Raw genomic sequence first — 26603 nt, 5'->3', positions numbered from 1 at the left:
ATAAAGCTCGATACCACCACCTATGCGAGGCCTGGGACCCCAATAGCCGTGGTGTTACCTGCCGCTTCAGACAAGCTGATTGGAACAAGTCCTTGAAGAGCTAAAGAGAGAGATCACGCACGCATCGAATTCTGGTAGCACTGACCCGGGACAGCACTGGCAATGTCTCAATCATGTCCCACCCCCTGATAACTCGGTTGTGTATTCCGATGAGAAGACGGCGAGCCCCGGATGTCTAATGGCGACTGATCTCACCCAATCTGGTCCCCATGGCAGCTATATACCTAAGCGTGTCTTGAGCGTATCTCCGGGAATCTGCAGCCACACACAGATAGTGGCTACTAGGAAGATTCGGCATCTCCGATCCGATCCAAGGCTACTCGAGATACAGTACGCCACACGAGACATCAGGTGAGCGAGCCTGCTCACTGCTTCGTTGGGGGCCCGGCTACGGTTCACAGTAAGTGTTGATGCGGTTGAAAGCGATCGTGGAAACGAATGATGGAGTGGCTTGAAAAGTGAAAATACGTATGACCAACTCGGGGATGTCTTAGATGATGCTTGGAAACCTACATATCCTACCGGTAATCGAAACTCCTGTGGCCTGTTCAGCTGATTGTGAGATGACAGTCACGTTACATGTTGGTAGAGCGATACGACCCTATAACGATGCAGGTAGCATACTGTCATGTGTTGTCCTTTACTACAACGCCCACACCCGATTGTAGGCCTTGACGGAGATAGCCATACCTCTGGTACAAACTCATCGCAAGGCCATGTGTCGTAGTAGGTTTGATAATTGGAGAATACTGGCTAGCTCACAGCAGTAGTATCTCCACAGCTAATGTCATCGCTACCATTCTGGACAGCAGCCTGTTCATCGATGGCAGAGTTTACTTACCATAGAGTGTCAAGTCATATCCCATCCTTGAGTATGGAAGACTAAGCCATCAACTAATCGACGACAAATTTCCAAAACATCCCGTCCTCAGTACCTACACTTCCGGGAGGCGATGTTGTCTCTACCAAGTAAGTGTAAGTGAGCCATGTCTGTCCGTGTGATCACTTCATCAGATGCAAGACGCAGCTCCACGATTGTCTGTGCATCACGTCTTCCCGGTCCACGTGGTTTCCCCTTGTCAATGTTGATCGATAGCAATATGTGCTTTGACTTATAGGCAGGCAAATTACAAATAGAACATCAGTATGCGGCCCAGACAGGCGGGTATAAAACGCTTTGGGGTTGTTGTTTACGATCCCGATTGATATGACTGACGATCTTCTCGAGTCATGTATTAAAGGTACGGTAGCATTATTAAGGTACAGTACTTACGAGTTTACCGATGTCGGCAGCCGACAGTGGCTCATATGCTCGCAACGCCACACCATACTGACGGTCGCAACACTCCTCAATCTTCGCAGTCACATCTGCATACGCGACTTCTGCAAGTCTTCACCGATGCACAAGGCGACATCGTCGCAATGAAGATTCGGTCAGCAACCCCAGTTAACATCTCCACGAGTCTGATATAATATGCCGAAAATGCTCCGCGTGAGATCGTCGAGCCGGAGACGGAAATAGACGCTAGAACTTGCAGCGTGTGCACAAACGCAATCTTTATTGACCAGTCTACCCCCTGAGATTATCTCAATAATCGCAAATGAATCACAGGAGGTCATGCATACCGTGTCGGTCAGAGTACCTCGAAAGGCGTCGACAAGATTTGCGAGTCATTGTACACGCCGCTTCTCCTCTCCAGGACACTAGAAAGCTGTTCAGTGACACGGACAAATCGAATTTCCAGTGCATCTTAGGCAGCGAGGTCGGTTGTCATGTTGCCGGAAGCGTTCGGTTGACACAACCCAGGACAGGGCTAGAGACCGGGCAGCGCCGCGTTGATACATTCCATATGCGTATAGTTCGAAAATGATTGATGGGCAATATCAAAATCAAGTATCTTGGGTCATTGGCGGATATGCCACGCCCTCTGCTTGGAGGCCCTTAGACGAGGTCCAGATTCCAGAAGTCTCAGGGAATACGGCTCAGATATTCCAAGGCGTGTCCAAAGGACTCGATCGTTTGAACGTCTATGCCGGGAATCGTGGAAACCTCACATGTGACCCACCAGACTGGATAGATTGTGTCCTGATAGCATCCGTCGGTTGTACAGCTGTTCGTGAGAGACCAGTAATCTAAATGACCATATACCCTGGACTCGGAACATGGCTATAGCAACAATCACTGCAAGATCGCAAAAGAGTGACGGAGGCTCACATGTCCGGGACACTGGTCTCCAACGTGTGCCCCAAGTGGTTAGGATGCCCGCCACCGGATAGGGAATGCTGAAGTCAGCAAAATCAATCCACTGGAAACCTTACAAATCTCCAGAAGGCCTACTTACATCCAGCTCTTATGACACCCCCAGTTGTGGTCTTTGTTCGCCCTTTGGTTCAAGCGCGACACTCTGCTGGTCGTCAAATGTGTCTCGTTACTGGTGACAATCTTGCACAGAATCTGGTCCGAAAACCGGACCGATCATGCTGTATATCGGAAGTGGGCAGGTGAAGATAGGGCAGGCATGCTCTGGCTAAGGTAAGTGTCGTGTAAAGGAACGACACTGTAGTCGACGATAAGGGATTCGACCTACCTCTTTTTCGATAATGCCATGCACTGCCAACATGTGTAATGACGCGACATTACAGATTTCGCAAGGCTACAATGGCCACGCGCAAGCAGTCTTGATCTTGTCCCTTCAGGGGGATTCTCGAGATGCTGGTACACCTTATTCCAGCTAAGGTCTAGCAGGCAGATTGTGGTAAGTGTCGTGGGGTGCAGAAACACATATACCGTGTCAATCAGCTTGATAGCGAGGGCATGCACTTTCCTGGTTCACGTGTCAATATCAAGTCCACTTGCAGAATTGTCAAGTCATCGCTAGGCCTTGTGTAAGGAAAGGAGATCCCGAAAAGGTTACACATGCTGTTCCCAAGAGCCATGGCCCTTCGACGTCGTCATTCTTTCCGACATTCGTCGACGAATTGCCACACCCCTCACAAAAGATCACTAGGATAGAGCATCTCATAAGAAAGCGCGTACTCTCTATGGTACTCGGATGGGGAAGGGGACTATCGCGCTAGTCCATTAGTGAAGTCGGGACTTGACTGTTTTGGTAATTGCCCATCTTGTAGGTCGCTGACATCTAACAAGGCAGGCTCGTGCCAAGCGGCGGTCTTCCTGGGTCCACAAACAAACGCGTCTCTTCCTTCACCTTGGATCTGGTCTGTATCTTGTTCTCTACAATTCTCTTTGAGCGCGATACCAAAGAAGGTTCAGTGCTCATAATGTCGGGCTCCTACGACAGCCTGCCTCCTTACAGCTCTGTACTGCCCGGTATAGAGATAGAGCAAGATGAAAGATCGGAAAACTCCCTTTTTGATGACATGGCGCCGGTTCATAGAGTGACGTCGGATGAAGACCTACCTCCGTACCAGCGCGATATCGATCCTCGTCGCGTCAGAGGAAGCGACTATGATTCGCGTCCCAGATCCATCGGTCGCTTTGTCCCCCTCAGCAGCATGATAAATGGCAGATCGTTTGAAGAGGTCCAAAATGATCAAGCTGGGTTTGTATTTCCAGCAAGGATTCCAGATGGCGACCATGCACAAAGCATCTACAACTCTTATGTCGCTCAGACTTACCCTGCATCCGATGCTCCAGATTACTATCATTACAGAGATCGTAATGGTAACATAATTCGTGCGTTCCCAAATGGTTTTAACGCAGGCCCAATCTCAGAGGCTCAAAACGCGGATTCCCGCAGCGCAAGTGAAGACGTCCAGGACAATGCCGGTGCCACAATGCAAGATGATCGTTCAGGCCCAAGAACCCCCCAATGGGACCTAGTTCCCATGACACCCTACTTGCAGGTCAGTCATCTCATTGACACACACGTGTAAGAAGCCTAGGACATAGCTGCTAACCCTAAAATAGCATGGATTGCTTAGCAGTGGCGGACACAGCACTTACATCCCTGGTACTGGTCACTATGTCCAGTTTGCACCTGGAGGACGTACAGTCTATGAACCACACGATGATCCGGGAAGTGCATGGCGAGTCACCCCCGAACAGGATGACCATTTTACGCCCGGCCACAACAGTGGCACTGCGACTGGAAACCTGAACGGCAATGCACCTTTGGTCGCTGACATCACTCTTGACGACGAGGACTCTGGTGCATCCAGCTATAGCGCCAATCGACCTCGTACAGCGCCGATTGCAACCATGACGGCCCCTGTCGAGAGCATTGGAAGAGACTTCAAATCCGAGGACGCAGACTCGGTCAACACGGGAAGAGCCGATATAGCAGCTGCCGATGCGGCAGTTCCAGGCCGCAGCCCAGACTCAAATGCGTATCGTCCGACTGATCTACGTGATCCGTTCTGGGTTATCGATTGGATACGTTCTCAGCGTGATTGGTCGAATGATTCTGTTGGCGATAGTGACAGTGCCTATGACAGTGGAGATGACACTGAAGTTGAGGAAACTGTTGACCCTCACGCTGAAGAGTCTTCCATCCGCGCAAGTACTCGTGGTAGAGCTACTGCAGGTGAAGTAAGAGGAAGGAAAAGGAAGAGAAGCACTCCTAGACCTACCTCGGCGCCGAGTACTAAAACCAGGCAAGGGATCAGCAAGGAGACCCCGGTTTCCGCACGTCAACAAACCTCTCGCAACACGCCTGAGAGCAACAGACCAAACAACATCTCTGGCGACTCAAAGAAGTCAGCTTCCAGCACTCAAGAAAAAGACGAAGATCACAAAGACGCAGTAAGCATACAATCTTACCTCTGCTATTTATCACTATGATGAAGATGAAGATGAAGATTCAGCTAACCAAGATCTTTCTACCTTCAAAGGCAGCAAGAGCAGACAACATGGTGGTTGGATTCAAGCCAATCCCACGCTCTTTCGAAGAATGTGACGAAGCCGACAAGATGATGATCCGCATGCGTGACGTGAGTACATCTCTATCTTCTCCTCATTTCCATCATTGCGGTCAAAACCGAAGAAAAAACATCCATGAAATCCCCCACCACCCCTAATCCTTATCTTCATCACTATTTTCAAAATTTACTTACAATTCACCAGGAAGGACAAGATTGGCAAACCATCAAAGAAAAATACGACGCCATGTCCGGAGCCACCTACGGCCACTCCACTCTGCCAACCCGCTACGAGCGTCTCAAGATGAACTTCGCGATCGTCCGCGACGAAGACGCTTCCATCATCCTGACCGTCAAGCGTGAGATGGAGAAACAGGACGCCGAGACCAAATGGACCAGGATCGCCAAGTCGGTCAACCAGAAGTGCAGAGAGAGGGACCAGAACGAAGTGGCTAGTGGAACGATCCATGCCGGCACCGCAGTCCAGCCTCAGCATCCCTATGATCCAGAAACTCTCCAGAGGTGGTACAAAAGACTCATGTACGAGGAGGGCTTCGATGGTACTCATGGTCTGATCAAGGTCGACGTCGACTTTGCCCGTTCCTCTGCTGAAGCCTATGACGGTGACGGAGAGGACGAGGAAGATGGCGATCAGGTTGACGATGATGAGGACGCCATTCCGAATTACAAACTCTATGCCTACGAGGAGTAGTGGCTTGCTGCATCCTCTTAGTCCCAAGGAAAGCAGGCGTCGGAATCATCGACCGCAGATGCGGAAAGGGAATTGAGAGGATTGCTGGGCCTGGGTGAGTGCTGTCGTATCAACAGACTTGGAAAGGGCGTTTGACCTCCTCCACTTCACGGATCTTACACGGCACACGACCATGATGCTCCAAGCAGCAGTACTACGAGAGGGTTACACATAGCTCACTGAGCTTTAAACATCAGAAAGTAAGGGTAGGTATCATACATAATTCGACGGTGGCTCGGAGATAGAACCTACGATACCAGACCCAATGCTACATAAAAAACCAACTAGAAGTTCTGATGTTATGTCACTTGTAGACTGGGTAACGATCCAGTAAGTCATTCAGGTATCTGTCTTACTTGACCTCAGCCTTATATTAGATGGAAGCGCAAATCATTGAGACCTCGTAGCGGGGTGCACCAAACATTAATGCCAAAGGTCTCACGACAGGGATGAGGGCCGTTGTAAAGCTTGACAGTGGTGTTGAAGCATGACTCGAAGAAGAAAACACAACAGAGGCTGGTGAGTCGTTGCTGGTCGAAGCCACTGTAACGGAAGGCTGGACGTCTTCTTAGTCTGTCTAGCTAGACCGCGACCATGATGTCTTAATCCCGAGGCAGAACTTAGCGCAAGAAGAAATAACAGCTCTTTCGCGGTCATGATGACCGCTAGTGTTGTCGCAACGGAGACGGAGATGTCCATAGAGCTCTCTTGCTTAGTACCGAGTAAATAAAAGGAGTAAGAGGTCATCAGTACTACCTAGTCAAAAGCTCGGCAACGCACGGAAAGGATTGAGCCTGGAGCTTCAAATTCGCGTATGATGTCCAAAAGACGCGTCTGCTGCTGGAGATAATTTCGTCAAAGCAAAAAACCCATAATCCCACGAGATCCTATAGGCGACAGATGGGACCACCATCTCCACTTTATTATATGGAATCAAGCTCGCATGCCGGTACTACTGACAAGGGCGATCAACAGGACGTTGCGTGCCAAATGGTCCGTCCACCTGCTTCGGACAATCTATGATTATTAGCCTGAATCGTCCAGGGAAGCAATGTGGGAGTTCGCCGTCTTCCTGACCTTGCCCGGTCACGACACTCTAGACAAGCCTAGGCGGGTATTCAACATGCCAGCACAAGCCTCTTGCGGACTCTACGGTTGGCGGCAGCGGGGCGGCGGGCACATCTAGGACCCATGTCTGAGATGAACAATGGTCGTAAAGGGAGGGGGGGGAAGAGCCTCTTCGATGGCTTTGTCTGAGATCTCGACAGAGCTAGGTTGTTCTCTCACCACACATCTTAATCCCCTGATGCCCATCCATGTCTCGAAGCAGCGTGGGCAGCCAGCCTGGTTGGATGTTGGGAGTATAAAGGATAACGCAACGCGCTGTCTCAGACACCTCCGCCCTGGGCAACTGCCTTTGGCATAGAGGCGCCGAAGCCGATGATTGATATGGAGCTGCGGCCATTCGGTTCGCGGACTCCGACGATGTAACGCTCACGAGGCAAGGGGCATCGAGAGATGATCTTGCGGTGCTCATAACAGTTAGCACAGTCTGTGTGCTTTCGATCCTCGCTGACCGTGACGTTCTGAAGGTCAGGGCCACGGTGCATCTTGCATTCTCAGCTTCGCAAAGCGAGGGTGTTGTGCGAATGGCGTTGCTGCGAAGGCTGACGGCTCGGAGAAGAACCGTTTCCCCATGGCGAGACATCTTGAGCATGGCTTGACGCTATACTTTTGTGGATATGATGTGCGCTCATGACAGCACGAAGTCATCTTTGAGGAATTCGTAGCCGAATTTACGTGATGCGATACCTGTCCTTATGTTTTTAACGAGGTCCATCCATAAGGCCAATATGGAAATGACCTGTCAATGCTGATACTTGAAGGTAATCGGAACGTCAGGCGGCCAGAATAGTCGAGCTGGACTCTCCGCGGGTGCCCTCAAAGTCCAGACTATCAATTGCAGTTCTGAAGGTGGCCTATCCTTACCGAGTCGCGCAGTTGATAGAACAGGTAAAGATTCCTTTTCGCAAATGGACTATCGTCCGTTCTCGTCGTGCCCACTTCGTACTGTGCGGTGTAAACGGAAAGTGGATATGCTCTGACAGAGAAGAGTCTGATGGTTTGAGACACACCGTTGATGGTAGATACCTTACAACATTGCAAGCAAGGTGAGAAACGAACGTTTACGGGCCGCGATTGAGGCAGCAAACATGAGTCAGCCATGTGGACTCTTGACACCTACTTGAAGTGAAAGGGATCTGAAGAGCCTCGGCTATCGGGAGAGTCAGACTGTGTTCATAAGACAATCACTGCTTGAAGGTCTGTTGCGGTTGAATCCCACAACTTCGCTCTAGATGGCCGACCGTTGTGCTGGTGACGCACCTTGTGTAGTCTGCCTACAGTATACGAAATGCTGTAGCAATTACGCTCGATCCCTGTTCGATTCTTGGCACATTCGGTCCTGGGAGGGGACATACTGATGCGATGGTGGATCCTATCGCGATCGTGCACGTGAACGGGGAGTCTACTACAGTCAGTGTCTCACACCCTAGTCCTTTCTTTTTCCCCTTCCGGAAGATTCGTCAACGGTAGGCGCTTTCAGCCTTTCTAATGTCACAAGCCGTATACCGAACAATCCATCCACCTTGATAATGCTCTATACCGCAATATATTGGAAGCATTACTGCCTGTACCTACAACAGCGATTTATCCAGTGATTAAACGGTATGGGGAAGACCAACGGGAACGCACGCGGACGGGTATGCAGTTCCAGTATGCAGGGCGGATATCGACATGCAAACGCAGAAAGGTACGAGGCGGACCGTTCATCTCCAGGTACTGGGAAGCGAATCTGGCCAGTCAGGACGTCAAGAAGTTGCAAATGGGGAAAATGGGTGGCAGGGGAAGTGATTTTCTTCAGATTTTGAGCCAATAACGTTAAAAAAGCGAACGTTGGTAAGAAGGCACAACGGTAATCGATATTGAATAGATATGATAGACTGTCCAAACCACTTCGCATGCTATCGAAGACCGTTGAGTAGCGGCGAAGCGAATGCACCTCTAGACCTGAGATAAGTCACATGGTAGTTCGTGATTTGTGTAAGGTACTGCAGGTATTGCTGAACCGCAACCCTCAGTGAGTCTCGAGCCATGCGTTTGCACAGGGCGTCGTCGTCGTAAGAGGAGGGAAATGATGAGAGGCGCTGTTTGTTGTCAGTGAGATTAAAGTAGAGTAACACGGACGCAAGACGCAGCGACATCGCGACAATTTTGATACGTGCCAAACAACCCTTCGAGTCGTAGAGGGTAAAGCTCCGGCAGCTCTGACAGTGAAGATCTCTGCGGAGACTTTTCTGCAAACTGAGGTGCCGATGCCAGCGAAAAGGGAAGCGGTGGGTCCGTGTGTCCTGCACCATTCTGCATTGGGACGCTGTGGCTCCACTGCCATGACGATCACTGCTCGATGCGTCAAGGCGCTTTCACGCACAGCCTCAAGCTTCACCTCACACCTCATTGCTCATTGGCGATTATTCTCCCCATGGCCGTGGCCGTCCTCCCCTTACTTTCTCGGCCATGGTCTGGCACTGCGTCAGGGTCAGGGTGCTCACTCTCAAACAATGCCTCGCTGATCATGCAGGAACCATCTCGACCTGGTCTAAGCAATAAGGGCGCACATACGGGATCAAGGTTGCTGGGTGTGCCTGTATCTGATAATATGGGAAAAAGCTGCTGAAGCCAGCAAGGGCAATAAGGGACTTGTCGTTGACCAATGCCACCAAATCAAAATCATCAATACAGAGTACCAGTATAGCCGTGCCCTCGGTACCTGCCTTACCCATCGCGCCAGCGCCGTTGGCCGCCGCCGTTGTCAAGATTGCGGCCATTACTCTACTCAATATTTTTAGGGCAATTGAACGTTGTCTTCCCGTCCGAGAATGGCCGAGCGGTCTTGACCAAAAACGAAGGCCCCGATTCCCTTGTGTGTGCGCCGGTAAGATTGGCAGACGTTACAGCAGCAGACAAGCAGCAGCGGCGGCGGCAGCGGCAGCAATAACATCAGCAGTAATCGTGCCTACTTGAATCGTAAGTAAAAGATGCTTAAAGTTTAGGGACATGCAAGGGCGGGCGGCGCATCGGCTCGCGCCCAGAATTGGCGGCGCCCACAGAACCTAAGCTGCTGCCCTGTCCGCATTCTCTTGTGCTCTACGCAGTGCAGTTAGCGCATCTGTCACGGTTAGAACGATATGCGCCGCTGCTCCAAGCTCCTGTCATCCACCCCAGCGGTCGATGATGCATTTACTGGCTTGCTCTCATAATGGCCGCAAATGCACTGATACCGTTCAGTCCTCTTTCTTACTTAGCTATCGCCCTCGTCTTGTCTCTTCTTCAATCATCACTAATTGCTCGCTCTTTCCACCCTCGATATCACGCTGTGGGAAAGCGTCCAAGTGGATATCTTCTGACCGCGCATTTCGAGATCATCACCCACACGCATTCAGAGTCTTCTCTGGGCGCCAGTCTCATATCTCTCCGCAAGTTTCAGGATATTTACCACCCCGCCTCCTCGTCACTTCTACACTTGCCAACTCTGGATCTGCCTGCGAGACTTGTTGAAACACGTCCCGGCATTGACTCAGATCCGACTCACGGTTGCTCGCAATCCAATCTGGCAACTTTCTTCACGACGTGTTGTCCATACTGCCACTCCAATCTGTCTGTTGGCTTTCGCCCAGTCTATCCCCAGACTTTTTAATTGGTCGTCATCACCCTCACCTCCTCCAAGTCTACCCGAAGCTTATCCACAGCCCCCAGACTAGTGGTCTGTCATTTTGATACCACTGCCACAAAGGGAGATAATCTTTGGTAGTATCAGTCCTTCACGATCACTACCATACCTCCTAATATCATTCACGGAAAGTGTGATTTGTTTCTTGGACGTCTGGTGCTGCTCTGCCATTTTCTTGCATTCCGAGCCAGTTCAATCTCTGCCCTTCTGCAAACCTCTGCCTAATTCTTCCGACCTCGACAACTTATTTTGGCGCCAGGCTGGACCAGTGTTCACTTCAGCTCAAAGATTTCTTTGTCTGTACGTATCATCGGCGCACAGGTCAGAATAAACCACCTTGCCACCTCTTTTTACCGACCTCTCCTCCAATCACTCCAGGTTTCGTCTCAGACGTATGTTGTCTTGACGACAATCATTGCCAACTTGTGGGTAGTGGAACGGGAACATACCTAGGGCAGGTACTCAGGTTCTTGGGGTTCATCATCGCTGGTATCCCTGTAATCTACCGCGAACTCCTTCATCGAAGATTGGCATCACATTCACACCAGCTGGACTGTCCATCGTCTCATAGATTCCTAATCTACACCGCCACGGTCGACGAACTGATTCGACGGATTCCTGCTTTCTCGCTCAGACCAGGGGTTCATCAGATTCATTCAGCCAGCCCTCGTCTGCTCAGCCAACCGACCCAGGCGGCCGAGCTACATTGTATTGAATAACCAACTCTTTTTTCCGGATTCCGCCTTATTTAAGACTGTTGTCAAACTGAACATCCCTTCTACATACATGCCAACTCAGGTTCGTCAAAAGTCTCTGCTTTTCGATCACAGGTTCTTTCTGGAGACCGATCAGTTCCATAGTCCTGGTGAATCCCAGACTAACATCGCATCCAGTTGTCACCAAGAGCCCCAGTCACTCCAATTATCGTTGACGAAGAGTCAATCCTACCAGACTCCTTAGTCGCTGCCTGTCAGGAGGCCCAAAAGGGTGGCCTCCTGGCCTCGTCGGAATACGGAAGTCTAATCGCTTCAATGTCTGGCTACGAGAAAAACCCAGCCTATGCGTATGGTATGTATCTGCCTGTCCACCTGACTTGATGATCCTGCGGATCTACCCGCAGCCATATGACTAATCTCATCATGCAGACTATGGCACTGCCACACGACCTGATCAGGCACCAGCCTATCCGGCGTTTGTTCAACCATCGTACGCCATTTCATACGCAGGTACTCATGCGCAGGTACCATCTGGTCTCCCAAACGCGGCAGAGCTGCCACTACTATCTGAAGACCAATACCAGACCCATGACGCTAATTACAGTCATCACAATGGCTCGTATTCTTCATTTATTCCTGCACAACCTCGTCATGTCCCGGAAATCACGTCCTTTTCACCAGCTCAAGGGCCTGCCGGACGCAAGTTGTTTCTCTACCTCAACTCCAGCCAAGATCTGCAAGCGCCACCGGCTTCGACTTTTGCAGTTGTCTTTGGCTCTAAAAGGTGTGAAGGTACTCTTCTGAAGATGAGCAATCAAAGCCAACAGTGCAACTATGCGCTCACAGTCGATGTACCACCATTTGACACCACCGGCGCCACCGCCACAACCGTACCGCTCTACCTACAGATGTCCGAAGGAGGCAACGCTTCCGGCATACATGTAGACTTTGGCCACTTCATATATACTGATGCCACTGCGTTCCAACTCTCTAGCCCGTCTCAAAGTACGATGAGGAAGCGCAAGCTCTCTCCGACCGAGGAAGATATGCGAACGCCTTCAAAGCGACCATCAAATCAGCAACTCCGGGATTCGCCCATCAATAGTTCTGATGGCAGCAAAACCTCGCCAATCTCTGCGACGATCCCAGAGCCATACACGAGCCGCCCTCACAGTGCAGCAGTGCCATACGAACGGTCATACAACGCTCCACAACACCAATACTCACAGAGTGTGCAATCGGCCCCCGGCTACGCGATGGGCCAGCAATACGGCTCGACCCATGGCATGGGAGCGCAAGAGCCTCAGTACAATTCATATCCTCCATATATGACGACGGAGCGTGCTTCTGCGCCAGCGCAACCGCACATTATGGGAGGATCTACCGCAAATGGTGCCAACCCACCTCTTGTCCGCACGACTGCTCTACACGGCTCACCAACCTCGGCCGCTCATCCTCAGCCCGCGACCTTCAACCCATACGCCATTTACCCTGCCAACACGAAGGCGACTCTTAAACTCGAGGGAGATCTAGATGGCATGTCAAAGAATTGGACTGCGGAGGAGCGTACTGTACAAAGACGCATCGTTCGCTTCCGTCGTTCTCAGAGCGGTAGCACCATCAGCGCCGCTTTTGAGCCCGTCACTCCTGAGGAGCACGCCCACGCCCCCGGCTGCATCTATGTCAACTGTATCTGGTGGGCAGAGAGAGAGGCTTGCTACATCACCAGTGTTGATACCATACAACTATTAGAGTCACTGGTCGCTGTACGCTTCACTGTGGAGGAGAAGAATCGCATCCGTCGCAACCTGGAAGGCTTCCGTCCTATGACTGTTTCGAAGACGAGGCCTGACTGCGAAGAATTTTTCAAGGTCATCATGGGATTCCCAAGCCCCAAGCCACGCAATATTGAAAAGGACGTCAAAGTGTTTCCGTGGCGAATCCTGGCACATGCCCTGAAGAAGATCATCGGCAAATATGTAAGTCACCTGCAAATAGACGACGTCGCGACAGTGTACTGACCAACAGCATCAGTCTGCCAGCTACTCTTCGACCGCCGCCGCGCTCCCTTCACCCGGCATGATTGCGCCAGGAAGGCAGCAGATGCCTGCTCACTCTCCACCTTCAGCAGATAGTTCAGGCGCCACGATGGGCTACCCTGGCAACATGACGTCTACGGCACTTTCAGCACACCACGCAGGCTTATCAGGAGGTATGGCAGGCGTGTCAGCAGGACATCCGGAATTGCGCTTGGGCATTCCAGTGTCGCAAAGTGTCTCCTGGCATCAACCATCGACTCACTACACGAACGATCTTTCAGCAGCCGGACGTGGTTCCTGGGACTTTAGTCAATATCTCGATCCCAGCCCTACAAACCCTGGTATGCAACAGTTCCAACGGATCCCGTCGATCAGCCAGTCTCTCGGCTACGGCTTCGTGCCGCAGCAGCAACAACAGCAGCAGCATCAACCGCAGCAGCAAGATTGGAAAGACTACCCTCACCGTACCACCCACGCTTGATTCAAAACGGCAAATCCAAAGAACTGGGAATGACCTGGAATCCGGTGTGTCAAGTGTTGCGCAGGAGAGTTTCAAGTTTGCTCAGATGACGTTGGCTGGATTCGACCAACGCTGGGGTGTCACGCGGCGCCATCCGCCTCGGGGCGTTCCAGCGGTTCGGGATCGGGCAGCTTTGACAATCTAAAACTTTGTCCCGTGTGACCACATCATCTGCCTTTCGGGATACATTTCACAAGGAGGCTTATTTTACGCATGCAACACACACATCAATCAACACTCAACAAACACGCAGAATTCTGTATTGGCCTCGCGACAACACGACGCACGTTTTCTGTTGCATCGTCATCTAGGATCGCTTTACCAGGTGTTTCATCTTCTTAGGAGCTTTCGGCGTTCTCTGCAACATGGGCGCATGACATGGACCGAAGCGTCGCATTTCGACTATCTTATAGAGAAAGCATCGGACATCCATCTCTCACGAGATCGCACAGGCGTTTGGTTGCATCAACCGCTGGCAATCTAAAACAATGCCCTCGACTAATCACTAATAATCTCATGGACGACCCACCGCCAAGGATGGTGTAATGTGCTTTTGTGTACTTGTCTCGACGCGTTTGTCTTTTTTCATTTTCTGCAATTTTGCAAAGGGCCTGGGGCCAGCTGGTTATTTGGACGATCCAGGCGAACGAACAATGACCTCTAATTTCTGCTTTTTTCTCTCGCTTATTTTCTGGCATCCGGGAGCATCTGGTGACTAGAGAGGCTAAGAGGGGGCGTTTAACACACATTCGCATACAGGAAGATGGTTAAGGGGCGACCCTTGGGGCGTTTTTCTGTTTTATTTTCTTATTGCTGCATTCTCTGGTTTGGTGGGAAAGAAATCGGAAGATGATACCCCCCCTGCTCGATTCTTTCTTTGGTTTTTGTTTGGCTTTTGTTCGCAAATGAGTAGCGACTTTCATACACATGCACCCCATCGTATTAGTATTGATTAATCCTGAAGAAAATAACAATTCTTTTCACCTTCAGACCGTTCGAGTTCATTTGATTGCGCGTTGTGATCACCACTTTTTCCTCTTATACTTGTCTCATGAAACATTGCGCACTGTGTGCATTGACTTCTGAACTCTCCTCCGTAGCGTAACTATATAACGAAGGTTATATCGAGGATTGTAAGTTCATAGACCAATTTTCTGCACCATTTTCGGCGCGGGGATTGCTTTTGACTGAATACACACTTTCCACGTTTAAAACCCCGGTCATGTGTCCAGTGCTCGGTCAATGGGGAGCAGAGACTTAGTTTCACATGTCCACTGACTCGACTCCGTGTGGGCATGGATCCAGCTGTCAGTCAGCCAGTCTGTCTGCCACCTGATCCGCTTGTAGCTATATGTCTAGCCTGTCCTCTGTCAAGTTATCATCGTTGGAAATGTCTCGTGTCGATAGTTTTCCTTCGTTCCAAGTGGCTGGCCATGTATCTGGCTACCTTTCTGTCTGTCTTTATTGATCCATCTATCGTTTCACCGCTCCGTCCATTAGTAGACGCCATGTTCATCTGTCCGTTTCCATATTATTTGTCTGCTTGACTACCCATGTATCTGTCTGTCTACTATTCATCTATCTACACCTCACTTCGATCTATCTTCCAATAAATCATCCACCTTCCTACCTCAGTATCTACTTCTCACCACCCCTCTCCAAACCCAATCAAACGGGAGCACTCGGTGGACAAATCTCACGACCAGCGCACTCGAACTCGATCTAGAGGTTTTGTCAATGTCATACTGTATCCCTGCGCTCGCGGGTGCGCAACTTTGCGATGTAACTGATTGGCGATGATTGTCGTCTTGTCATACTCTTGTCATCGTCTTGTCATCGTCTGGTACCGTAAACAGAATTTGAAGGTACGGTGTTGTGCATGGATTTGCCTATCGTGAGGTATGATTCCAGGACTATGTGTGCGAGATGTGAAAAGATGACAAGGAATGTGAATAAAGGGAAAGGAGGTAGGTGCTTGCAAGGCGAGGACTTGGAAGATGGTGAGAACTAGTCGCTCGTATAGAGAGAAAGACGAGGAATAGGCGTACGTAAGGGTCTATAGGACAAGGATGTGAGGAGAAGGAAGAGGAGGAAGAAAGAGACGGTAACCAGTGTACACACACATACATACGTACACATACACAGAGATATATATCTATATAGAAAAGGAAAAAACCAAAAAGCTCGATCCCCTTTCACCAACTGTCCCACTCCCTTCTCCACACTATAACAGCGGACATAGTGGAATATAATCACAGTTTGAAAATATAATAAAAATAAATTCTTTTTCTTCTTCTTCTTTCTCTTCCTCTACATGATGTCCACCACAAAACATAGAAATCTCAAATCTTGACACCGAGACCAACCTCGCACACCCTGGCCCAGAAGCCCTGAACCGCCCTTTGCAGCTCCAGACCCAGATCCCTCGTGCCCAAGAGACCGACCGCTAGAGGCGCAAACGTCTCGGTGTGTTTTCGAAAGTCGGCTTCTTCGAACCCGGCCACGCCTTCGAGGACGTCGACGACGACGGGTCGCCAGGTGACGATGTTTCTCTGTTGGGTCTCTTCGTCCAACGAAATGTAGGCGCGGACGATGTCGGCGCACAGAGGGATCAATGCGGCTTCTGTTTCCGCGCGCGAAGAACGGCGTTCGGCGCCTGTGTCGGCGAACATGCGTAGTAGTATGCTCACGTAGACTGATGCGGATCCTGATTCTTGTTTCAACAGGTTAGGTGGTTGACGCATGAAGCCTTCGCGGAAGAGTCGTGTTCTCAGATCCCGGTCCTCGTTGAAGCGACGAGCGAAGTGGTAACTCTTCTTCAACAACGCCATCAAACGCAAAAGCTCGTGCGAGGGGATAGACGAGTATACCGAGTCCACCGAGAATAACTCGGACACAGTCTCTATCATCAGCAGCTGTAAGACACATTTCGTGATGATCTGGTTGAAGAAGCGGCGACGGGCAGCCGTGACGGGAACTGTTGCAGTGGACTGGGATGGGTTGGGAGAGGGAGCGAATGATTCCAGATCGCCAGAGTCGAACGAGTGCATCGTTGCTGCAGTTCCAGCGCGCGGTCGACCGCTTCTCAGTGCAATCGATGAGGCCTCGGGATCCGGAGAGCTGCCATTCATGGGAAGAGAGTTCTCCGGGTTCGCTGGATCTGCCGACGCACTTTCGCTCAAGTTGGGTCTGACTGGTGCGCCATTCGTCGATGACGCAGACGAATCTTTGCGTGGGTAAGATGACGATGTCGCTGCAGAAAAGAGAGCGGTGGCTTCCGTCCGCGCGAACAGGTCAATGAAAGCACCGACTATCCGATCCCAGTGTCCTGCAGTGAACTTCGTGACGTTCTGCAGGATGAGTTGTTGCAGGCAGTTGCTGCCTATCCTTGCTAGTGTGTCGTTTTCTTGACATATGCAAAGAGCTAATAGATCCAGGAAGCGATCGAGCATGTATTCGAGCGATTCAAAGAAGTGAGTGAACAAGCTTATCATATTCCGTAATGCCTGGATCATGGTTGTGGAAAGCCAGACGGACAACTCTTCGTGATTTAGTGCCTTGGACATCTCGGACTTGGATTTCAACACCATGAAGATCGGGTACAGAAGTTGCCGCCATAAAGTGTCCCAGAAGTCTCGAGGGAAATCTCCGCCATAACGAGTCAGTGTGTCGAAGAGATAGTTTAGTGCCCTGGAGTGGTCAGCTGGAGTGATAATGAGGTACAGTGAGTCAATACGTACCTTGAGCGAACCTCGAGATCCTCTCCGGTCATCAGAACATCGTGAAACGCAAACAATACTGGGAACCAGTACTGCTCCTCTTGGGTTTGTCGGGTAGGTTGCTTGGGCAAGCCCTCAGCCACCGGAGCATCCTTGGCGGTGTTGGACTTGATGCTGAGCGGGCATTCTGGTGTTCGCAGCATCTTCGGCACAGACATCTTCAATGCCTCGATAGCTTGCAACGACTTTTTCTGGAATTTGTGGTTCTTCGAAAATTCGGTCAAGCAAACGATCAGATCAGCAAATGCGCCTTGTGTGATGACCACCGCGAATCGGTCATTATATACCTGCGTTACGTTGTCGTAGGCGAGATTCACGATAGACTCATAGGGCTCGCGAGCAGCAACGGTGAACACACCGAACATAGTCTTCCAGCCTGATCGAATGTTGTCACCTCGCGCCTGAATCATCTGAATCAGACATCGAAGCACCATATCCTTTACAGCGATCTGATTCGCGTTGTTGAGGATGTGCTCGAACGGCTTTAGGAAATCCTTCTGGAATTTGAAACCAGGTAGTTCCTCGAGCTCCATGAATTTCATCGATAGCTGCCGTAATGAGTTGAGGGCAAAGTAAACGACGTTGGTGTTGTTATGGCATCCAACCTGGATGAAGTGGTTGCCAAGGATTTGCCATATCCTCGTCCACTCAAAACGCACACGAGTCATGTTGTATCCTGAGATCTCGACGATTTTCTGCAGACTGTATGTCCGAGGGGAGTCGCTGAGGCCAGAGGATTGGATCTCTTGCCAGCTCACCTGCGTCAGAGCACGGACAAAGTGTACAATGGCATCACCAGATAGTTTTGCTGTGCTGGTGAAGATTCGGTCAACACCACGGATGATGTCCGCCGACCTACTCTCTTCCGCGACAGCGGTGTGAAAGTTCAGGGTCGACACGGACTGTCGGCTGCGATGTTTCTGGAGATTTTGTGTCTTACGATTCTGAGGAGCGGCCGCAGCTGCGGACCTGAGAACGTCTGGTACATCACCTTCGTTGACTCCAGTCGAGATGAGCTGGAATCGGTCGAGCTGACTGATCGACGTCAGAATATCCCGCCAGGACTCACGTAATAGATCGCCCTGGTGCACAGCGACATCGATCAATGCCTTGAGCGCCTCGACGTTCTTGGCCTGCATCTCGCTGAAGTTGTACAGATTTGTGAAGCGAGCCAGCGAACCAACAAAAGCTTGGCGGGGATCTGGCAAATCGAAGAGGCAGGATATGCGAATAGCAAGCTTGATTCCTTCCATGCATAATCTGACCCGCTCCAGGTTGGTGGTTTCCTGGGCTTGACCGGACAATGCAGTCAAAAAGGCCATCCACGTCGCGTCGAACATAGGACCGATGTGTCTGAACGATGTCGCAGTGATGAATTTAGTGCCAAGCTTGAATGCGCCTCGCCTTTGGGCTTTCAGAAGACTCTTGAATTGCAACTCGGTACGACTCGATATCTCTTCTGAAGCCTGTTGAGCGGCTTCTCTTTGCAGATCGCGACCGAATGTAGCCACGGCTTGTCCGATGTTGGCTGCGAGACCAGTGTTCTGCTGCGTTAGCATGCCCATGTTCGCCGCATTCTCTCGTTCCGTGTTCAGAACAATTTCGTTCTTGGAGATTTCGTCAAATATAGCCGTAAGATATTCATCAGGCAAACTCTGGCCATCGTTGATGCCGCGATTGTTCTTGATAAAGTCTTCCGCAGTCATCCTCTGCTTCACCTGAGCACTGTGCTGATCCGTGTTGAGCATGACAACCGAATAGGCAAGCACATAAGCGGTGTCGGCATTGGCAAAGGCATTCGGGTTACCGGTTACATATCTTTCTGCAAACTTCAACATGAGACGATCGATTTTCTGCGCTTCACCGGGGAGACGGAAGCTTTGCAAAAAGCGTCTGAGAGCCTCGACGAAACGAGTCTTGGTGAAGTCCATTAGATCGACGAAAGCATGCATGATGGCGATGTTCTCCTGATCACCCTCACCAAGATACTCTCCCAGGGCTTTCTTATCCAGTCTATCATTCGAGAGAAGAAAAGCAGCAATATCGGTGGGGGATTTCGATGCAATGAAGTTACCGTCGAGGAGCACCTTGATACCTCTCTTGGGCTTGAAGTTGAATTGTCGTATGGCATTGTTCAGAGCAGTCTTGCGGTGCTTGATTCGCTCGAGCTCGGCCGGATCATCCTCTGCGATAGGCGTTACAGAACCGCCATCTTCTTTTCCTCCAACAATAGGCGAGACAGCAACTGCACCAGGCTCTCGCACGTCCATAGACTCCCTTGAATCGTCAAGAGACAGGCGGGAATCGCCATTGTGACTGAGTGGGGCCAAGGTCATACCCTGCTGTGACCAGTTGACCATTGAGCGCAGTGTCTCGACAAGACATTCCAGAGCCTGTTGCTTGATGGAGAAATCCAGCGGGATGTCTTGGTTACTGCTTTCCGGCGTGCTGTGAATGGTGGCTGAGGACAAGGACGGAGGAATTACGCTCTGGTTCTGCCAGTCTGAGACGGCATTGCCATGCTTAGCGTGGTACTCGTGATAGCGCATTTCCTGCTCTGAAGTGATGGGCACAGGCGTACTGGCGAGCCGGGACAGATGCTCTATGATGCGTTGGTACATGTTGTCGATTGCACTTCGGTCGCAGTCGTAGTTGAGGTAGAGTTCGACCAGTGCCTTGGGGTCGGCGGCTAATCTCGTGAAAATGACGATTATGTATTGCTTTTGGAATGCAGGGGCGGCCTGCTTGTGGAGGATTGTGAGATAGATTTCCTTGAGAAAGACTTCGACCTCCTTCTTCAGCAATATGCGCAAATTGCGGATCATCAAGAAGAAGATCTCGGCGCAGACTTCGAAGACTCGGTTCACCGAGCTAGCGCCGTTCCTGCTGAGACTCAGACAGAGATATTGTTTGATAGCATTTGTGAAGTTGGTGGGCTCGTTGTTGCTGCTGTTGCGGATTGTGGAGTGCGGTGATGTGAAGACAATGGGGTGATTGTAAAGTAGGTTGTGTATGATATGCAGTGACAAGAGCTTGGAACGCATGCCCTGGGATTTGATATCGACCGCTTCCTCGACACGCAGAGCTTTGGTGCTCAATTTGCACATGGCACGGAAGACCAGGAAGGCGTCCTTGATGAAGATCTCGTCCTCTTCGTCTTCTTCGGTGATGTCGAGGCCATCGGGGTTCACTGTGATGGCAGGGGTGTCACTCGCAGACGCATGGCGTGGCGCAGGTCTCGGCTTCTTGACATGTGTGACCATGGTGGGTGCATTATCAGCAATGCGGGCATCATCAAAACTCTTCTTGGTCTCAAACGTCTGCAGAGTCATGCGAGTGGTGTCGACGTCTTCCTCCTGCTCATCGTGACCCTCTGCGCGGGCGGCCTCGTCCTCGGTGGGCGTATCGCTACCATTCACCGGAGTGTCTGTGGAGACAGGGATGCCACCATGTGCAAAGGAAGATGCAGATGAATTTGCGCGTGCGTCACGCTGGGCCAGGCGAGTCTTTACTCTCTCGAAGACGGTACCGACCATCTGGGTGAGAGTGCCCTGGGCGATGTGCTGGTTGGCGCTGGACTTTGAGAGCAGGAAGATGTTGTATGTCTGTCTGACGCTCTTCAGCAGACCGGCGCCGTGTACGACGATCTTGTCGTTGAGGATGGCGGCCAGCAACGACTTGATGATCTGCATCTGCACCTCGTTCGGGGTAGCCTCTCCCTGGAAACAGTCGCATATCGTGTCGATGGCTCTTTCTATGAGAGGGATGGGCTGTTTCTTGCCAGGCACAGCTTGCTCGACAGGAATGGAGAAGTAGGAGTAGCTGATCAGCTTGCCAATGCAGTCGAGGGCAGTGACGACAACAGCGACCGTGTTTGCCTCGGTGGCGAGCTGCAGCGGTTCGAAGAGGATTTCCGGGTTGGTCTGGGTCGGATCTCCTTGGCTCTTGATGGCGCTCAGGGCGCGCTGGGTGGACTCGCCCAGCCGCTTGTTCTTCCTAGCATCTTTCGAGGCAGCGATTGACTCCAGAGCGGACACGACAAAGACCATTGAAGAGCGGGTGGTAGAGCGGGTGGTTGCATTGGTGGCCGTGGTCGACTGCGAGTCTGTCCTGTGGCGAGTGCTCTGGCTGATTGCCCGTGAGTGCGCGGTCGGCGTCGAGGCAGAGGTTGGCGGCGGTGACGCTCCAGACACATTTGCACCAGGGGTAGCGCCTGCGCTTCCGACTGCGTCTGTGGACGGAGCGGTGTCGATGGGGGATTGCGCAATGTTGTCCGTGTCTATGAATGGAGGAGTCGGCCTGGTCGACAGCGATGGTCGTGTTGCTGCTTCATTCCTTTCCTCCTTTGTTTCTTCTTGGGGTATCGAGGACGTCGGGGCTGCTTTCGATGAAAGCTCCGGTCTGGCTTCTCCTTCTACTACTACTTCTCCTGCTGCATTTGTTACTTCAGTGGCATTTGTCGGTGAAGCTAGCGTCGCTGCTGCTGCCGTTGCCAGGTTGTCATCATGGTTAGGAGGCGACTGCAGAGACGGCGATGTGGACTCTTCTGGCTGCGCAATGGCTGTCGCAGCATCAGCATTACCAGAGACATCAGCAGTATCGGTAGTGTCGGCAGTGGCATCGTTGGTATAGTCGACACCGACATCAGCTTCGGCTTCAGCATCAGCATCAGCATCAGCATCGACACCAGCATCAGCTGTGTTGTCCAGAGGGACGTCTTCCAGAAGCTCCTCCCCACGCGTCATGTCCAGATTAGATGCGGGAGAAGTCGCAATGTGTTCATCTTTTTCCTGTGCCTGTGCCTGTCCTTCCGCATATTGCGGAGTCGGCGGCTCCGTATCTGCCATGCCTGGAAGTGAATACTCAACGACGATTACGATTATGCATCAGAGCGGAGGGTGTGCACAGCAATTGGGGGGGCCTTCCCTTACGGTCCGGGAGATAGATATCCGGAGGGGTTCTTTTCAGGGATGCGTTTTGTGTACAGATGTGCAGATGTGCAGATGTGCAGACTGATGTGATGATGATGATGATGATGATGATGATGTTGAATAATGATGCTGGTTGAAGTTCCGGATGTTCCAGTTGATATCGTTATTATTGTTAATTATTTGCGGGAGTTGAGACAGATTGCAGCTGCAGGTATGCTGCGTTGTACAGGAACACTGTATTGTTTTTGTTGTGCTGAAGGACTATGGGCGAATTGCCGTCTCGTACCGTACTTTGCGGTATTGTATAATAATGGCTAAGGTACGATTGCAGATTGCAGTGACAATGACAATAATAACAGAATGCTGCTGAATCAAGGGTGGATAGCGTGCTGCGCAGTACGGGTAAGGAGCCACTAATCACTACAGTACAGTACTACTACTGCCAGCTGTGCTACTGTACAGTACACCAAAGTATGATTTACCCGTAGACCTCAATAACTGCTTGACAGACCTGCCTGCCTGATAACCAACGGCGCAAGGAAGCCCCCAGGACCGGCAAGGCAGCCATCCGGAGTGTCCAAAGCCAAAGCCAAAGCCAAAGCCATTGGCAAGGGTTTGTTTAGGTGGGGACCACCGGTGCTTGAAAACGAGTACCGCCGTTCCCTAGCTCTGTCTGCTGTAGAGTGCTCGGGTCGAGGGTGCCACCCTGCCGGAGGGGTCTTGCGGACCACAGTGGCTGACAAGTGGAGTGCAGTTCTGTATCTTGCTGACCAGCGCGGAGCTGTGTGTCTATGACAGTACTTCAGAATATAATTACTTGTACCACTGCACTGTACAGAAGGTGCAGTAGATGATAATATGACGGGAAAGAACACAAGTGTCCAATCCCCTGCCCACCGTAAGCTCTAGGACGATACAGTAGGGTTTATGCTCAGACGGGCAAGAGTTTTCGGCGCCCATTTCGCCATCCCGACCAATCACGTACACGGTTTATTGCTCGCCCACTCCGCCCTCCCCAGGGCGTCAGCGAGGCGCACCACGGATGGCCGTATCATTATGTCGTTTCGGGTATAGCGCATCACTACCTTACAGTAGGTGGTGTTCTCGGCCCGCATTGATATCGGAATGCAAGACGCTTGGCACGGCTCCTCTTCCCAACACCGTCAAGTGCATTCTCTGAGGAAGTCGGCCGGAGATTCAACATCGAGGCGTTCGCAGCTCCTCCAACTTCTCGTTACTCTCTCTCTTTCTCACCATCGGCTTGCATCTCAATCCTTTTGCCCTCCTCCCTCTACCCTCTTCCCTCTTCCCTCCCACCTCGCCGCATTCCTCTTGTGTCTTGGCCCTCGTGCCATTACTTGACTACCCTTTGCGCGAGTCTCTCCTCCCAGACTCTTTTTCTCTTGTCGTTCCTCCGCTCGGTCGAGCTTCAAAACACCACAATGTCCGCCGCGGCTGTTTTCTCCCGCGCTTCCTCCAGGATAGCCTCCCGGGGTGCCCTCGCCTCTTTCCGTGCCAGAGAGTCGGTCGCGTACGTCGACAATCACTGCTGCTGTTGACCGGACCTCGAGACTAATTCTGTTTCTTGCTCTGCAGAAGAACATCCGCTCTCTCCGCTCTTGCTAGATACTATGCATCCAAATGTTTGTTGTCTCACCAATCTCTCATCCATTGATTGTCTTTCACCTTCCATTTTTTTGCAAAATATGCCTCTGACACGCGCTCGACAGCATTCCCTCCCCACACCGTCGTCACCATGCCTGCCCTCTCGCCCACCATGACCCAAGGAAATGTCGGCACCTGGCAGAAGCAGCCCGGCGACACTCTCTCGCCCGGTGATGTTCTTGTTGAGATCGAGACCGACAAGGCCCAGATGGACTTTGAGTACCAGGAGGATGGTGTTCTCGCAAAGATCTTGAGGGATGCTGGCGCCAAGGACGTCGCCGTCGGAAACGTAAGAAAAGCCTTCTTGTCCGCCCTCTGTACACGCCCGAACACCAATTGTTGACTTTTGTTTCTCCGCACAGCCCATCGGTGTCATGGTAGAGGAGGGGACCGACATCTCCGCTTTCGCCGACTTCTCCATCGAGGATGCCGGCGGCAACAAGGATGCGGCCAAGGAGACCTCTGGTCAGGAAGCCGCCAACGCCTCTGAGCCTCCCTCCAACGAGACCGGAACCGCTCCCGCCCCCGCTCAGACTTCTGAGGCCCCCAGGTCCGCCGAGCCCGAATCCACTGGCGAGCGTCTCCAGACCGCCCTTGAGCGTGCTCCCAAGATCAGCCCTGCCGCTAAGCAGCTCGCTCTCGAGAAGGGTGTGCCGATCGCCCAGGTCAAGGGCACTGGCCGTGCAGGTCTCGTCACCAAGGAGGATGTCGAGAAGTTCAAGGTCGCCGCTCCCGCCGCCTCCGGCGCTGCCGCTGGTGCTCCCACCTACGAGGACACTCCCGCTTCTTCCATGCGCAAGACCATCGCCAAGCGCCTGACCGAGTCGATGAACCAGAACCCTCACTACTTTGTCGCCTCTTCCGTCTCCGTCTCCAAGCTCCTCAAGCTCCGCGCCGCTCTCAACGCCTCAGCGGACGGCAAGTACAAGCTCTCGGTCAACGACTTCCTCATCAAGGCTCTCGCAGTCGCTGCCCGCAAGGTCCCTGCCGCCAACTCATCCTGGCGCGAGCAGGGCGGTGATGTTGTCATCCGCCAGAACAACGTCGTCGACGTCTCTGTCGCCGTCGCCACCCCCGTCGGTCTCATGACCCCCATCGTCAAGAACGTCAACGGCGCCGGTCTCGAGTCCATCAGCGCTCAGATCAAGGAGCTCGGCAAGCGCGCTCGTGACGGCAAGCTCAAGCCCGAGGAGTACCAGGGCGGCACCATCACCATCTCCAACATGGGCATGAACCCCGCAATCGACCGCTTCACTGCTGTCATCAACCCCCCTCAGGCCACCATTCTCGCCGTCGGTGCTGTCAAGAAGGTTGCCATTCCCGCCGAGAACGAGGATGGCACCACCGGTGTCGAGTGGGACGAGCAGATTGTCCTCACTGGCTCATTCGACCACAAGGTCGTTGACGGTGCCGTTGGTGGAGAGTTCATGAAGGAGCTCAAGGCTGCCATCGAGAACCCTCTCAACCTCATGCTTTAAAGTTTACAAAATAGTCATAGAACAGACATGTATCAATAGCAGCCAGCCTATGGGCGAACACGAAGGGTGGTCGAGGAAAGTTGCGTCTCTGATCCGTGGTGGTTCAAGGTCTTGCGATGTCTCTAATGAAGGGACATGACATCAGGAGTAGCCAGCAACGTTACCACGGTAAGCAGAGGCGCCATTGGAGCGGTGGTCCGGTGGAAGTGGTGTTGCATCATCTTTTCAAAGCGGTACGCGGGTAAGAAAGTTAAGATATCACGCGGGGTTGCCTCAAATGGAGTGTACAGGTTTCGTCTTCTAAAGTCATCTAAAATTTCCTCTCTCAATTGTGTCGTTTCCGTACTATGTGTGCCTTAGGAAAGTGAGCTATGTGTGTCGCGGTCTGCTCTGCTCTGCTCTTTCTCTCGTTGTGGAGAAGATCGACTGCACCTATACTGCTGACTTCCTGCCGTACCTAAGGTGCCTCACCTGGCAGGCTTGCTTCGGCCCGGGCATCGTGCCTGGCTTGAACATGAGCTCCCTAAACGTTTCACTGCGCTTGGATATTATAGCTGGATATTTCCAGAACGTGCCAATGGCAAGACATAGCTCATTTCGTCAATCCTAAGGTAAGGTAGAAAGCAAAGTACTTTACCTACACGTATTCTTGAAAAAACAAGAAGTACCTAGCTACCTGTTCTTTCACACTCAATTGTAGTTTGTCTATACGCAAACAGCCAGACCATGTCCAAACATTGATACATGTCTCTCTGCCGTGTTTGTACTCACCCTTGTGTGACTAGGTAGAGTGCGTATGTATGACCTGACTGCAAGGTGAGGCGCTGTAGGTACCTTAGGTAGATTTACTGCTGCTGTACTTCTGCATCCAGTGCCTTGTCTCTTCACGGTCAAGCTTGGCACAAACGAAGCAGCTCGAACCTTCTCGGAGGCTCGACCGCCGATCGAGGGGGGTTTTGGCGTCACCCTTGCCAGACAAAGAGGAAAGAGGGCA

The 26603-nt window shown here is 51.7% G+C and overlaps 4 protein-coding genes across 4 annotated transcripts; 3 read left to right on the top strand and 1 right to left on the bottom strand.

The window, feature by feature from the left end:
- Positions 1–3342: 3342 nt before the first annotated feature.
- Positions 3343–5653, top strand: AAFC00_002306 (uncharacterized protein; the record flags this gene model as incomplete). The annotated part of the gene is made up of 4 exons (XM_069341606.1): positions 3343–3927; positions 3992–4825; positions 4915–5013; positions 5147–5653. 4 exons carry the CDS (start codon positions 3343–3345, stop codon positions 5651–5653), a joined length of 2025 nt encoding a protein of 674 aa, XP_069201693.1.
- A 5614-nt stretch (positions 5654–11267) lies between these two features.
- On the top strand, positions 11268–13717 carry AAFC00_002305 (uncharacterized protein; the record flags this gene model as incomplete). Its single annotated transcript, XM_069341605.1, has 4 exons — positions 11268–11279; positions 11375–11549; positions 11627–13176; positions 13232–13717. The coding sequence occupies 4 exons, from the start codon at positions 11268–11270 to the stop codon at positions 13715–13717; spliced, it is 2223 nt and encodes a 740-aa protein (XP_069201692.1).
- Positions 13718–16098: 2381 nt separating this feature from the next.
- AAFC00_002304 (uncharacterized protein) lies at positions 16099–22382 on the bottom strand (the record flags this gene model as incomplete). Its single annotated transcript, XM_069341604.1, has 2 exons — positions 16099–17446; positions 17497–22382. The coding sequence occupies 2 exons, from the start codon at positions 22380–22382 to the stop codon at positions 16099–16101; spliced, it is 6234 nt and encodes a 2077-aa protein (XP_069201691.1).
- Positions 22383–23908: 1526 nt separating this feature from the next.
- Positions 23909–25609, top strand: AAFC00_002303 (uncharacterized protein; the record flags this gene model as incomplete). Its single annotated transcript, XM_069341603.1, has 4 exons — positions 23909–23997; positions 24063–24109; positions 24197–24420; positions 24494–25609. 4 exons carry the CDS (start codon positions 23909–23911, stop codon positions 25607–25609), a joined length of 1476 nt encoding a protein of 491 aa, XP_069201690.1.
- Positions 25610–26603: the final 994 nt, after the last annotated feature.

This window comes from Neodothiora populina, assembly GCF_041146345.1.
Source record: "Neodothiora populina strain CPC 39397 chromosome Unknown canker_contig_14, whole genome shotgun sequence".
Classification (NCBI taxonomy): domain Eukaryota; kingdom Fungi; phylum Ascomycota; class Dothideomycetes; order Dothideales; family Dothioraceae; genus Neodothiora; species Neodothiora populina.
The sequence above is the reverse complement of the archived record's forward strand: the minus strand, read 5'-3'. Positions and strand labels throughout refer to the sequence as shown.